Source organism: Schistocerca gregaria, chromosome 1 (genome assembly GCF_023897955.1).
Source record: "Schistocerca gregaria isolate iqSchGreg1 chromosome 1, iqSchGreg1.2, whole genome shotgun sequence".
In the NCBI taxonomy this organism is placed as follows: Eukaryota; Metazoa; Arthropoda; class Insecta; order Orthoptera; family Acrididae; genus Schistocerca; species Schistocerca gregaria.
Window position 1 is genome coordinate 161,123,371 of NC_064920.1, and position 16,234 is coordinate 161,139,604.

At 41.8% G+C, this 16,234-nt stretch overlaps 1 protein-coding gene across 2 annotated transcripts in view; it reads right to left on the reverse strand.

The window, feature by feature from the left end:
• Positions 1–16,234, reverse strand: part of LOC126335630 (regucalcin-like) — a 331,250-nt gene that overhangs the window by 239,664 nt on the left and 75,352 nt on the right. Inside the window, exon 6 of one of the 2 annotated variants that reach the window (XM_049999095.1) lies at positions 14,960–15,199. In XM_049999095.1, the coding sequence (XP_049855052.1) occupies positions 14,975–15,199 (225 nt within the window). In that variant the 3' untranslated portion in view covers positions 14,960–14,974. Of the gene's footprint in view, positions 1–14,899; positions 15,200–16,234 lie in introns of those variants that run through there. The other variant, XM_049999087.1, reaches the window with a different exon arrangement.

Sequence of the window (16,234 nt, forward strand, 5' to 3'; positions counted from 1 at the left end):
CTTTTTCCGTTGCGTCTGCAACAGCGTTCGGACCTTTTTTGTGTACCACGGGGGATCCGTTCCATCTCTTTCCAATTTATGAGGTATGAGTATCTCAATTGCTGTTGCTACTATATCTTTGAATTTGAGCCACATCTCGTCTACATTCGCATAGTCAGTTCGGAAGGAATGGAAATTGTCTTTTAGGAAGGCATCTAGTGGCAGTACTTTAACTTACAGAGTGACAATTATTGAACTATATTAGTTACAAACTTCTGCGTACACACTCTTTATTCAACATGTAAACGCCACTACGGGTATACGGATTTAGGTTATGACTTTTTCGATATGCCTGCCGTTGTTGGCAATGATGTGGAGCAGACGAATAGCGAACTTCTGCATGACCCGCTGAAGTGTAGGAACATCGATGCTGTCGACGACCTCCTGAATGGCTGCTTTTAGCTCAGCAATGGTTCTGGAATTCTTGCTGTACACCTTGTCCCTAATATAGGCCCACCAAAAGGAGTCGCATGTGTTCAGATCCGGAGAATATGGCGGCCAATCGAACCCATGCCAGAGCCAGAATGCGGTCCCCAAAGAGCTCCTCCAGGACAGTAAACGCTCTCCTGCTTCGATAGTGTCGTGCTCCGTCTAGCATGAATCACATCTTGTCGAAATCAGGATCGCTTTGTAGAATAGGGATGAAATCATCTTGTAAAACCTACAAGTACCTTTCGGTAGTCACAGTGCCATCTTGGAATATCGAAACGATCTCCGTGACTGGACATAGCACACCACACAGTCACCCGTTCAGAGTGGAGAGACTTCTCGATCGCCAAATGCGGATTCACAGTCCCCTAGATGCGCCAGTTTTGCTTATTGACTAACCTATCCAAATGAATGTTGTCTACTCCGGGGGCCTTGGAAAGCAGGTGTTGACAGATGTGAAAATTACCGAACTATCAGTTTAATAAGTCACAGCTGCAAAACGAATTCTTTACAGACGAATGGAAAAACTAGTAGAAGCCGACCTCGTGGAAGATCAGTTTGGATTCCGTAGAAATGCTGGAACACATGAGGCAATACTGACCTTACGACTTATCCTAGAAGCTAGAGTAAGGAAAGGCAAACCTACGTTTCTAGCATTTGTAGACTTAGAGAAAGCTTTTGAAAATGTAGACTGGAATACTCTCTTTCAAATTCTAAAGGTGGCAGGGGTAAAATACAGGGAGCCAAAGGCTATTTACAATTTGTACAGAAACCAGATGGCAATTATAAGAGTCGAGGGACATGAAAGGGAAGCAGTGGTTGGGAAGGGAGTAAGACAGGGTTGCAGCCTCTCCCCGATGTTATTCAATCTGTATATTGAGCAAGCAGTAAAGGAAACAAAAGAAAAATTTGGAGTAGGTATTAAAATTCATGGAGACGAAGTAAAAACTTTGAGGTTCGCCGATGACATTGTAATTCTGTCAGAGACAGCAAAGGACTTGGAAGAGCAGTTGAACGAAATGGACAGTGTCTTGAAAGGAGGATATAAGATGAACATTAACAAAAGCAAAACGAGGATAATGGAATGTAGTCAAATTAAATCGGGTGATGCTGAGGGAATTAGATTAGGAAATGAGGCACTTAAAGTAGTAAAGGAGTTTTGCTATTTGGGGAGCAAAATAACTGATGATGGTCGAAGTAGAGCGGATATAAAATGTAGACTGGCAATGGCAAGGAAAGCGTTTCTGAAGAAGAGAAATTTGTTAACATCGAGTATAGATTTAAGGGTCAGGAAGTCATTTCTGAAAGTATTTGTATGGAGTGTAGCCATGTATGGAAGTGAAACATGGACGATAAATAGTTTGGACAAGAAGAGAATAGAAGCTTTCGAAATGTGGTGCTACAGAAGAATGATGAAGATTAGATGGGTACATCACATAACTAATGAGGAATTATTGAATTGGATTGGGGAGAAGATAAGTTTGTGGCACAACTTGACCAGAAGAAGGGATTGGTTGGTAGGACATGTTCTGAGGCATCAAGGGATCACCAATTTAGTATTGGAGGGAAGCGTGGAGGGTAAAAATCGTAGAGGGAGACCAAGAGATGAATACACTAAGCAGATTCAGAAGGGTGTAGGTTGCAGTAGGTACTGGGAGATGAAGAACCTTGCACAGGATAGAGTAGCATGGAGAGCTGCATCAAGCCAGTCTCAGGACTGAAGACATCAACAACAACAACAATCGCTAAACCATATCATACAATTCCCATAATGCCCCGCGGCCTACCATGCAGTTTGAACGTCCTAACGCAAATCGTTCAGAAGTTATGACGATTTTATTTCATATAGTTCAATAAATCACACCCTGTAACTGCGGAACATCACCTTACATCTGCCCTTTCCAATTCAGTAAACTTGTTGGCTATTGGAGTGTACACTGAATCTGCGGACAAGAGACGTCCGCCGTATTTACCAAATTCAAATCCAAGATACGATCGTATGAATGATTACAACAAGCTTGAAAAGCGCAAAACCTGCCAACGTGAATTACCCACTTGCTCTAAAATTTCAAAACTCTCTTGGGCATCACATGACAGGTTGGTACAAGGAGTGCAAGCGGTACCCGCCTCCCCGACGATATTTACGGAAATGTTAACCAGCCACTCCAAGAGACCTCGCAACCGATGGACAAGTTCAAACCATACCTTCAGTCATGGTCTTCAGAATCTGATGTTCGTGTACCAAATGCACCTTCTTCAAATACGTTACGCCCGGTACCGTATGAGGTGCAGACTCCATTCTGAAACAGTAACAAAACATCCAGTACCCAAAACTTACACGGGTTCGAGGGTATGCGCGTTCTTGCCACGACAAAATTTGCAGCAGTTAAGTCGTTTGGTGGCATTCGATCATGGGACGTTGGGCTACCAACTTACATCATCGTAAGACACAAAGCCACTTTTGGTTTCGTGAGATCGCTCCAATGCAGCATAGCTTACATCGTAGACAAGTTTAAAGTCTATTTCTCATCTTTTGCATTTAGCGATTTCCTCTGTTATGAACTGTTGTTTTTAATTACCTTTTCAAAGTAAATAATTGTGCAAATTCTGAGACGTGGTTCTCTTTTTAAAAATCACGTGCCTTTCAGCTGAACGAAAAGTTAAACTTACCATTATTTCAGCTCTACATTAATGCTAGGTAGTGTAAAAAATGTTTTGTAATCGCTAAGTTGCGCCACATATTTAAGACTGGAGTTGTTCTGAGCTACTTTGCGTGAATCCACGTGAAATGAATTATATATGTCTACATACAAATGGTGCATTCACACAATATTCCCAATGCCTGCTCTAAACATTGTGGGAGGGTGGAGTGTTAAGCAGACTTTGTGCATCTCATGACTTGTAGGCTACGTTCCACTCAGCGATCCCATCAGTGGCCAACGTGCATACCATTGGAGTTTACCACCTATCACCTTCCCCTTCTCCAGCTCCCGCTGAGACCTCAAGGTGGTGCATTGATCACTGAAATTAGTCGTTATATGACAAATAACCTTGAAAGTGCTGCTGCAGATGTTCAGTTTCATCACATAAGTAAACGCAAAAAGTCCCTTCAACCGTCAGTCAGAAGGATGGACATACAAAAACCCTTAAAATGCTCGTCGGGTCATCAGATCTCGGTAACCCGCATTTACTCTTAACTGCGTAAAGTGAACTACGGGCTAATTGCTATTAACAGGACGAGGCCGATTTCCTACCTCCGAGTTTGTGCTCCATCTGTAATGCCCTCTATTTACTTTTAATCGGCAACAACAGCATCCACTTTGAATCTAAAGCTGGAAAAAGGCCTCCTCTATATTCTTGCATTTGTTACAATTTTTGTCTGTACGCATCCGCTTATTCCCGTATGTCATCCGCCCATCCACCATTTCTTCGATGTTTGTCGTCAGCATGTCTGTCAAAATTAAGCTATACTTACTTCTACAACGTTAGTTGAAAGTAGCTTAAGAGTAAATAGTGTTTCATTTTGACATATCTGACGATGGCAAATGCTGAAACTAGTTATGTGCAACTTAGAGGGTGTCAAAAAATGTGTCGAATATTTTAAGAGGTGGTAGTACCCACGAAAACAAGAAAAATGACTAAAATATGGGGTCTATTATGAATACCTTAAGGTCTGTGAGTGCTCGCTCAATAGAAGAGATGTGGTTCACAGCAACGAGGACGAACGTGTGCTCACAGCTCTTAAGGTATGCAATTTAGACCCCTTTACGGACTTTTTTCCTTATTTTGCTGGGTGCAACCACCTCTCAAAATAATCAACATTTTTTTAACACCCTGCATAGATTAGACAACAGATGTCACACAGACTGAAGTAACTGCTAAAAATGTATGCCTTCTTTCTGAGCACTTCGTTTAATAATGCTTATTTCTTTTTCCAGTTTGTTGAAATGCCTGTTTGACCATTGTGCATACAGGGTAATTCACGAAGATCTCGAAATATTTTAATATGTTATTCTACAAGTAATTTAAAAAAAAATTCTTATAAACATAGGTCCGCAAATGTTTAGTTACAGAGTTACGGCTGATAAAAGACTTAGCCTGAAATCTAGCAACTTCGCTAATGTGAAGCCATCGCAAAACTGTACGAATTTAAAGTAAAGCACGATTTCCGTTTATTTTCTTGTTATTGATCTGGTGAATCTAATAAAACATCTCCCAGTCGTGTATGTGCAGTACGTTTCCAGAACATCCGGAGAAGCAAAGAAGTAATTTCGCAAATTTTTAGGTTATTGACTACTCAGCCCAATTTGTTTTTTAAATCCCAGACAACTGCACAAAGTTTTCAACAGATGTTGTAGAGAATTTAATTTTAGAAAAATTATGGTAATTAACTAAAACTGTATTAATGTGCCAGATAATACTATGTGTCAATAAATACCATAGTACACGTGAACTCATTTTAAACCGGAAAAAACAACGTTTATTTTTAAGGAAGTTGTACAGTGTACATTCAATTTCACAATACATTCACAATAAATGTTCAATACTCTTAGCTGCACGTGTATGAACAGATTTTTTGCTCTTTTCAGTTTCACAGAGTTGTTCTTAATTTCGTATATTGCATGCATAATGCGAGCAAGTAATGACCATGTGTATTGACTCGTCCTCATAAGCTATGTCTTTCATCCATCCCTATACACAAAAACCCATTGGTGATAAATCGGCCGATCTGGATGGCCACAGACGTGTAGCACCACCAACTATGCATTTCTGGGGAATTTAAATGTGTAGCTACAGCGTTCATGAAATGTGGAGGCGCGCCCAAGCAAGCGGGGGCCTTTTCTTCTTGAAGGAATTGTAAGTACGTCTCGCCTGTTAGATGTCCTGGAAAAATGAATGGTCCAGTAAAGTGTGTGTTGATTACACCACACCACACATTTATGCTAAATTGCTGCTGGAAATTGCGTTGGACTTACATGTGGGTTTGCTTCAGACCATACGTGCTCATTACCTTGGCTTTGTTACGCTCTTGCGGAGTAGGCCCTACTTCTGTAATGCATGTTTCAGTGCTACGATATTGTAAATGAAACTTCAAGATATTCTAATGCATTAACAGTCATCAACGTTTTCCCTAATCACACTTTAGCTACGTACTTTTTATTTCAAAAATCTCGTGCAGCAATGGTAGCGGCGCTGAGGGGTTGCCGCGTTTGATTGTTGTATGGATAGAGGTGTAAACTCTGGCGCATGAGACGATACGTGGACATTGGCGTCATTTGGACCGCAGCTGCAACACGGCGAACGGAAACCTGAGGCCGCTTTTGGATCACCTGCTGCACTAGCTGCGCGTTGCCCTCTGTGGTTGCCGTACGCGGTCGCCCTACCTTTCCAGCACGTTCATCCGTCACGTTCCCAGTCCGTTGAAATTTTTCAAACAAATCCTTTATTGTATCGCTTTTCGGTCCTTTGGTTACATTAAACCTCTGTTGAAAACTTCGTCTTGTTGCAACAACACTGTGTTCTAGGCGGTGGAATTCCAACACCAGAAAAATCCTCTGTTCTAGGGAATAAACCGTGTTGTCCACAGCACACTTGCACGTTGTGAACAGCACACGCTTACAGCAGAAAGACGACGTACAGAATGGCGCACCCACAGACTGCGTTGTCTTCTATATCTTTCACATCACTTGCAGCGCCATCTGTTGTTGAAAAATGTAACTACTGTAATTTCGAAAGTTGCTCCGTCTGAAAATGTACTGTTGTCCCATGCATATTGCAACAAACGGTGTATTTCTATCGCTGCTCGTTTAGTTTTTATTGCCGTTCAAATATACTGGTCATTTTTGAAACACCCTGTACCTGAATATTCTGCCTACACGGCGAAGCTACAGGCCATCAGGAAAGCTATTCATTACTGCACTTGGACATTCTACTTCGTCCTGGTGCCTACAAACTCTCAAAGTGTCATGCAGAATTTGCAACAGCCCGCGTTTGATAAACAGAATAATGGATATGTTCTGGACGTCTTGGCGGCCGTTAGAGACGCATAGACATTGCGCACTGCCGTAGAATTACTCTGGATTAAAGCACATCGTGGCAATCTTCATAATGAAACTGCTGATCGCCTTGCCAAGAGGAGTATTACAGAATGCCTGTTACGGCCAACACCAATTGCTTATCTGATCCCACATCTAAGATATGGAAGGCCTCTTCTCACGCTTGGAACTGTGAATGGCATGTCTGTCAGCACTCAAACGGCGACCAACTGGCGGCCATACAAACGAACATCTCTTCTCGGCCATGGTTCGTCCCAGTACAGGTTTGTAGATGTCAAGTGATTTCTATCATTCGCACGATGCTAGGACACGGTGTTACCCCGCGCATCTGTATCAGTTGAAGACTATTGTGACTGGACACTGCTATAAAGTCACAACGGCAATAGCGGATCCTAAACACAGCATATTGGCATGTTCGAAGTACACGGCTGCACAATGAGACTTGTATAAGAAATGGGTTGCAAGAGGTTACCTTCTTCCTGCCAGAGTCCCTGTTTTACTGCACCATTTTGACAGATATAACTTGCTAACGGACAATTGGAAAACCACCGGCATTCAAAATTAATTTGATTTGCCGAAGTCTTAATTTTCACATGGCATCAGCCTGGTTCTTAGTAAGATGCGCAATTTTGTGTTTTAATGTAGTAGTAGTAGTAGTTTTATTCATCCGTAGATCTCTTTTTACAAGGATATAGGACATGTCAAAGTATTTGCAAGCTTAGATCAATTTACAATAAGCTAATTCGTATACACATATATTTACAGACTTCTAGTTAGAGACAATCATTAGATTTTACTCCTGGTATACAATAATTTATTTACAAATAACTCATTAAATAATGTAATGCCACACTATTCACTCATATTTCACTATCAGTCACTGCACACACTATACACACATTGTTTCATAACACTTCGCTCACTACATACACACACACACACACACACACACACACACACACACACACACAGGTGATCCTTGGGCCATTTTCTGTACTGCAAGTTCCCATTTGCTATCCTGAAAAACTGAGTCAGCATCCCTTCATAATGAGTGAGATGTTGAGCTCAGAAAGAGGAAGAGGTGTTAGTATTGTGCTATGCATAGCTTGAGGGGAGAGTGTCTCTAGAAAGGAAAAAAGAAGAAAAATAATAAAGTGAAGGTGTTATGTGGAATATTGGATGTTTTATAATCATCATTATTATTATTATTTGTTTGTATAACATTTTTTTTATCAAACCCCTACTCTGCTTTATCTAAGTAATCCTTCAATGTATAAAATGTATTGCATAACAGGTACTTTTTAGCTGCCTTCTTAAATAAGTGTATTTTTGAAATTTCTTTAATCTCTTTTGGTAATTTATTGTACAGTTTTATTCCTTGGTAGAAAATGCTGTTTTGAGTTTTATGTTTATTTTTTCTTGGTAAATGTAAGTTGAGTCTATCTCTTGTTGCATGGTCATGGACAGAGCTGTTTGTGCAGTAATTGCCAATGTTACTTTTGACGTGTACAACTGACTGGTAAATGTGTTCACATGGAGCAGTTAAAATTCCCAGTGTTTTGAACAGATCTTTACAATGAGCTCGACTACTATTTCTGGTTATTATTCTTATGGCTCTTTTCTGGAGTTTGAAAATTGTGTTCATATTTTGTGGATTTGTTCCCCAAAAAAGAATGCCATAGCTAAGAATTGAGTGTACATATGAATAATATGTAACTAAAAGACACTGCATGTTACACACAGATGATAGAATTCTAAGGGCATAACATGCTGATGACATTCTGTTTGCAAGTACCTTTGTGTGTTCGCACCACTTCAGCTGAGAGTCAATATTCATTCCTAGAAATTTTGCATTTGTTACACAGTCTATAGAGGTGCCATCTACATTTCATTTAACATTGTCATTTTTCCTCTTCAAACTGAAGTTCATGGCATTAGTTTTCTTTATGTTTAATGTCAATTTGTTGCTTATTGACCAATCGTAAACTTCCTTGAGAGTTTCATTTGCTTTCTCGGTAAGGAGTTCTCTTGTTCTCTCAGTGACTATAATATTGCTGTCATCAGCGAAGAGAATTTTCTCACCATGAGTAACACTACTGGGAAAGTCATTGATGTATATCAGGAATAGTATTGGTCCTAATATGCTACCTTGTGGAACCCCTATATTAATATGTTTTGGTTCTGATAAGTATTTTACTAAATGTTTAGATCTATTTGAAGTATGTGTTATCTCTACTCTTTGTACCCTATCTGTTAGGTATGATCGAAACCAGTCATTAGCTACCCCTCTTATTCCTAATGCTTCTAATTTATTTAATAGAATCTTGTGGTCGACTGTATCAAAAGCCTTAGAAAGATCCAAACATATGCCTGTGACACACTCATCTTTATCAAGAGCATTAAGTACAACTTTTGTGAATTCTACTATGGCTGACTCCGTATTTTTGCCACTTCGAAAACCAAACTGTGATTTGCTTCAAAGATTGTATTTATTCAGATAATTCATTAATCTGTCTTTCATAATTGCTTCTATTATTTTTGAGAATGCTGACAGCAGGGAAATGGGCCGGTAATTTTCTATGTCTTCTGCATTACCTTTCTTAAGCAAAGGTACAACTCTTGCCTGTTTTAGCTGCTCTGGAAATGTCCCTGATGTGAAGGATTCATTTATTATATTTGTTAATGGGCCTTGTATAATCCCTATGCATTGTTTCAGTACACACATTGGTACATCATCTAAGCCTTCTGACTTTTTATTTTTTAGCTTTTGAACAGTTTTATTGACTTCATTCTCTGTGGTTGGAAGTAACATCATTGTATCTAGTGCAACAATTTTTGCAGGTGTTATATTTGTTTTGGGGAATTTTTGCTGTAACTTCTCTGCAATACTTGAAAAATGCTCGTTTATATAGTTTGCTAAGTGTTGTGGATCATTTATTACCTTATCCCCCTCCCTTAGCAGTATGTTATTCTGCGTTTGTTTGCCTCTCCCCGTTTCCTTTTTTATAACATCCCAGACTGCTTTGCTTTTATTCTCTGCATTATATATTATTTTGTCATTAAATGACTTTTTTGCAGCAATCAGCACCTTCCTATAAATCTTTTTGTATCTATGATAGAAATTTAAGAATTCTGGATCATTGTGAATCTTTTTCATGGAACTGAGGTGTTTAAGTGTTTGGGAGGACTTCTTAATAGCTGCTGTTATCCATCTGTTTTTGTGAGATGTTGATACAGTCATGCATACTTTTGGAAATGCTGTTTCAAAGTTCAATTTAAACAATGTGGAGAATTTGGAGAATTTCATATTCACATTGGTTTCCTTATACACTTCATCCCAACTTTGTTTTTCTAGTTCTTTTGAAAAATCTTTTATTTTGATTTCTGATAGATGTCGTTTATAGGCTTGTAGTTTAGGGAATGATTCGATGCCTGATTTTACTGTTGTTATTTGACAGAGATGGTCTGATAGTCCGAGATCTTTTACAGCTACATCACATTTTTCCCTGTCTATATTTGTGGCCACATGGTCAATTACTGATGCAGTCATTGTAGTAACCCTTGTTGCACTATTGACCAATACGGACATGCCAAAACTTTGAAGGATATTTATGAAGGTGCTGCTGGATTCATTTATGATATTAGTGTTGATGTTTATGTCCCCACACAGAATTATGTTGACCTTTGTACTTGAGACTTTATCTAGAACTTCTGTTAATTTATTGAAAAAAGTGTCCACACTACCACTGGGAGATCTATACACACACAAAATGATTAATTTCTTGGTGATATCGAGCCCTGATAATTCAATAGCTGATATTTCAATGTGTTTGTCTTCACTTACTGTACTGAGGTCATGTCTAGATTTGAACTGTGTTCCTTTTCTGATATAAATGCATGATCCTCCACCCCTTGAAGTAGTTCTGCAGTAAGAGTTTGCTCTTTCATACAATGATAATACTACATGTTGGATTTCTGTGTCTGTACACCAGTGCTCAGTAATACAAACTACTGTGCAGTTCAAAGATTGGAGCTCAACTTCTAATGCTTGTATTTTATTTTTTATTGATTGCATGTTTTGATGGAGGATTGTTAAGTCTGTGAAATGCCCCATGTTACCCCACGGTGTTAATTTGCATATAGACCTCCATTTGTACAATAAACGTTCACTTCCGCTCTATTGTGTATTTTGTCACTGTTCTGCCAGCACTATTGTACTAGGTTTGTCCGGAAAATACGTATAAAAGTTGAATAATAACTTTATTTTACAATTATTCGGGTATTAAAATATGATCTCCTTCAAAGTACTCGCCCTGAGACGCGATACACTTCTGCCAACGCCGTTTCCACTGTTGATAACATTGCTGAAAGTCTTCAGTTGTGATGTTCAGTTGCTGTGTCGTTTCCGCCTTGTGGCTTCCACATCTCCTAAGTGCCGACCCGAAGCACCATTTTGCATTTCGGGGACATGAAGAAGTCACACGGGGCTAAATCGGGTGAATAAGGCGGGTGGTCTGTCACGGTGATTGAGCTTCGGGCCAAAAACTCCCGCACAACGAGCGACGTGTGAGCGGGCGCATTGTCGTGATGGAGGATCCACCTGCCCCCTTTTGCCAACTCCGGTCGAACTCGGGCCACACGAGCTCTGAGACGTGTCATAACTTCAACGTAAAAATTTCCGTTCACTCTCTGGCCAGGAGGGCAAATTCGTTGTGAACAATGCCCCTAGAATCAAAGAAAACAATCAACATTGTCTTTACATTGGACCTTGATTTTCGCGACTTTTTTGTTCCCGATTCTCCTGCTAGTTTCCATTCCTTGCTCCACTTCGAATTCGTAAAACCAGGACTCGTCTCCAGTGATGACTCGGTTGAGAAAGTCTCCCCGTTCCTCTGCTTCCAACAAATCCTCACAGCACTCAACCCTCTTTGCTTTTTGTTCTGGCGTCATGAGTTTCGGTACGATTTTCGCACACAATTTCTTCAAGTTTTTGTGTCAGTATTTCGTGAACGATTGTTTTGGGGATTGACAGCTCGTCAGCAATCATTCTGACTGTCAATCTACGGTCTTTAAGAACACCTGCCAGAATTCGTTCAACATTTGCATCGGAACTCGATGTCGACGGGCGTCCTGGGCGAGGGTCATCGTTCACTTCTCCTCGGCCATCCCGGAACCATTTTAACCACTTGTTCACGGTTGGTTCCGTCAGGGAATTGTCTCCGTAAACCTGTTTCAAACACTCAAACATCTCACGGCCATTCTTGCCTAGCTCTGCAAGAAACTTGATGTTGACGCGCTCTTCCTCAATCAGAGAGAGCTCCATGCCGACGGCAGGCGAAAAAGGGTAACTTTCAACAAGCTGCCGCACGCTCCCACCTTCACGCAGAGAGCTCTGACTCGAAATGAGCGTTGATGGGATTGATTACAGCAGTAGTCCCACCTGGCGGTGACTGCAACTTGTAACATAAAGACATTATTCAACTTTTATACGTATTTTCCGGACAAACCTCGTACATACCGTTGGTTGCATTGTGTTTGTCATTTTGTGTTGTTTTTTTTGCTTTAAGTACGTCTGTTTGTGTGCTACATGTCTCGTATTGTTATTTGATATTTGCAATTTTGGTCTTCAGCTATTGTTATTAAAAAATTGTTCAAATGGCTCTGAGCACTATGGGACTTAACATCTGAGGTCATCAGTCCCCTAGAACTTAGAACTACTTAAACCTAACTAACCTAAGGATATCACACACATCCATGCCCGAGGCAGGATTCGAACCTGCGACCGTAGCGGTGGAGCGGTTCCAGACTGAAGCGTCTAGAACCGCTCGGTGACAGCAGCCGGCAGCTATTGTTGTACCTACTGTATGTTGTATGATGTTCGCACTTTCGTTTTTGTCTTCTACTGTAAAAGCATATACATGTTTGTCATAATGTTACTATATAGTGCTCCTTGTAATTCTGCTCCAATGTCATTGTTACCACTGCCGCCGGCTGTCTGGTGTACGTATAATTGCGCTTTTATTTTACTTTAAGAGTGTGTTTGTGTGCTAGCTTCGTAATTTTGTGCCGTTTCACTGTTCTGCAATTATGTTCTCTTGGCACTTTATCAGCTCTGCTGGCATTCGGTCCTTGTAACCCAAAGCCAAAATAAAGAAGTTAAAAAGATATTCCCACATGCTATCGCCTGCCATGAAGACCGCACTCGCACGATGATGGCGCCCTGTTGCTACAGGCTAGTTTGGCCATTGGTAAATCCCATTCTAGGCTATGACGAAAACGCGAACAGCAGCAGTTATTTCATCGCACTGTGTGTATCCGCTGCCGATTACGCTGCTTTTGTGCGAAGTGCCTGTGCATGCACACGTGAAGAAGGTAGACATCGCACAGAACCTAGGCATGCTCCCAAGAGTCGCAGTGAGCTTGAACAGCGCTGCGTAATCAACGTGGAGAAGTGGGGGCCTGTTCTTTGTGAAGAGATGTTTTGTGTGAGCGTAAAAAGTTTCAACATCGTCCTCCTGCGTAGCTGTGGGGTCAGTGCGGCTGGTTGCTGACCAAAGGGGCCCACTCGATTCCCAGCCGAGTCGGAGATTTTCTTTGTTGGGGAATGGGTGTTGTGTTATCCTTACATTCGTATCATCATAACAGACACTAAAGTCGCCACAACCACACTGTCGTATCGTTTTTTTCAAAAGTAAGAATCCCGTATAACCTCGAACCGACAGCCAGTAACTTAAAATTTTTAAAAAAGGTTTCCATATCCCGGCCACTCGCTGCATTGCAACCTGCTGGATGAATCTTGTCCGCTAGGAGACTGTTTAAAGTAAATAAGACCATTTCGACGGAAACTTTCTTAAAAAGAAATTAAATGATAGTTAAATGGACACACTAGCTGCAAAAAAGGTGTTGATATACTTTGTTGGAGACATTTTGAAAATGTGTGCCCCGACCGGGACTCGAACCCGGGATCTCCTACTTACATGGCAGACGCTGTATCCATCTTTTTTTGATACATATAAATCATTTTGTTCGCTATTGTTCGTTGCATCTGCTCGAGGCGGACGTCGTAAGACATCCATTTACATTCGCTGTTGATATATTGACTCAGTTCTTTTTATTACAGAGAGCAGGTAACCCTATGACCGAACACGCTGAGCTACCGTGTCGGCTATCCATATGAACCACCGAGGGCACAGAGGATAGTGCGCCTGCAGGAACTTATCCCTTGCAGGCTCCCCGTGAGACCCACATTCCCAACATTTCCACACCACTACACTCGTAGTGAGCCTAGTAGATATTTGTCCATCATACTCATTACTCGTGGCAGATTGATCTACTAAGTCCCGTACGAGCATAGCGTGGGCTTTCGCACAAGAAAATCAGTGGCCGGGAAGCCATATTTCAATTATACAGGGTGTCAAAAAAAGGTACGGCCAAACTTTCAGGAAACATTCCTCACAGACAAGAAAAGATGTTATGTGGACATGTGTCCGGAAACGCTTAATTTCCATGTTAGAGCTCATTTTTGTTTCGTCCGTATGTACTGTACTTCCTCGATTCACCGCCATGATTTCATACGGGATACGCTACCTGTGCTGCTAGAACATGTGCCTTAAGAAGTACGACACAACAGGTGGTTCACGCACGATGGAGCTCCTGCACATTTCAGTCGAAGTGTTCGTACGCTTCTCAACAACAGATTCGGTGACCGATGGATTGGTAGAGGCGGACCAATTCCATGGCCTCCACGCTCTCCTGACCTCAACCCTCTTGACTTTCATATATGGGAGCATTTGAAAACTCTTGTCTACGCAACCCCGGTACCAAATGTAGAGACTCTTCGTGCTCGTATTGTTGACGGCTGTAATACAATACGCCATTGTCCAGGACTGCATCAGCGCATCAGGGATTCCATGCGACGGAGGGTGGATGCATGTATCCTCGCTAACGGAGGACTTTTTGAACATTTCCTGTAGCAAAGTGTTTGAAGTCACGCTGGTACGTTCTGTTGCTGTGTGTTTCCATTCCATGATTAATGTGATATGAAGAGAAGTAATAAAATGAGCTCCAACATGGAAAGTAAGCGTTCCCGGACACATGTCCACATAACATATTTTCTTTCTTTGTGTGTGAGGAATGTTTCCTGAAAGTTTGGGCGTACCTTTTTGTAACACCCTGTATATGACGATAGTATCTGTTCCCGAAAGAACAACGCCTCTTTGGAGCTAGGGTGTCCATTTAATTATCATTTCATTCTATCAAAGCTGCATGGTCATCAAAGGTAACTGTTGTTTCGGGAACAGATACTACCGTCATATATATATATATATATATATAAAGAAATTAATTGAACACAGAGATAAAATAGTTTGGTCTTATTATAGCGTATAGGCCTGCACCGAGGCTTTTTTATTTATAGCCCCCAATCTCTGTTACACTGAGTGAAGACACACTTAGAGGACGACGGACTGGGCGGGGAGTCCCCGGGCGCCGAGCCCGGTCACGCGGAAGGTGTAGCCGGCCATGGGCAGCTCGTCGGGGCGGTCCATTCCGATGGAGCCCGTCGTGACGAACAGCTCGTCGAGGCCGGCGCCGCCCCACGTCACCGACGTCACGTTCAGCGCCGGGATCTCCACCCGCCGCAGCAACCTGCCCGTGCGTGGGTCCACCTGGATCACCTGCAAACACCGGCTACCATTGTTCTCCTACCCAGTGTTTACAAGCAGGTACTTGCCCCGCTTAAAAATAACATTCCAATTGAAAGAAGATATAATGGGAGTATGATGATATGTTAAGCAGCGGTGGTTACAACATGAGCATCTTTATTCTGACAGCCATCTGTGCCGTGGCAGAAGGTATTTTTGTAGTACCGTAAACCAGGTATACTTTACAGATTATTTTTCAACTAGGGCAGCCACAACTGGGGTGGTCACACATGACTCATTGATCAATTCATACGCTACATTATACAGTACTGGTCATTAAAATTGCTACACCACGAAGACGACTTGCTACAGACGCGAAATTTAACCAAGAGGAAGAAGATGCTGTGATAAGCGAATGATTAGCTTTTCAGAGCATTCGCACAAGGCTGGCGCCGGTGGTGACACAAAGTGCTGACGTGAGGAAAGTTTTCAACCGATTTCTCATACACAAATAGCAGTTGACCGGCGCTGACTGGTGAAAAGTTATTGTGATGCCTCGTGTAAGGAGGAGAAATGTGTACCATCACGTTTCCGACTTTGATAAAGGTCGGTTTGTAGCCTATCGCGATTGCGGTTTATCGCATCGCGACATTGCTGCTCGCGTTGGTCGAGATCCAATGACTGTTCGCAGAATATGGAATCGGTGGGTGCAGGAGGGTAATATGGAACGCCGTGCGCTGGATCCCAAGGACCTCGTATCACTAGCATCTTATCCCCATGGCTGTCAAGGATCGTACAATCACGTCTCGATCCCTGAGTCAACAGATGGGGACGTTTTCAAGACAACAACCATCTACACGAACAGTTCGACGACGTTTGCAGCAGTATGGACTATCACCTCGGAGACCATGGCTGCGGTTACCATTGACGCTGCATCACAGACAGGAGCGCCTGCAATGATGTACTCAACGACGAACCTGGGTGCACTAATGGCAAAACGTCATTTTTTTCGGATGAATCCAGGTTCTATTTACAGCATCATGATGGTCCCATCCCTGTCTGGAGACA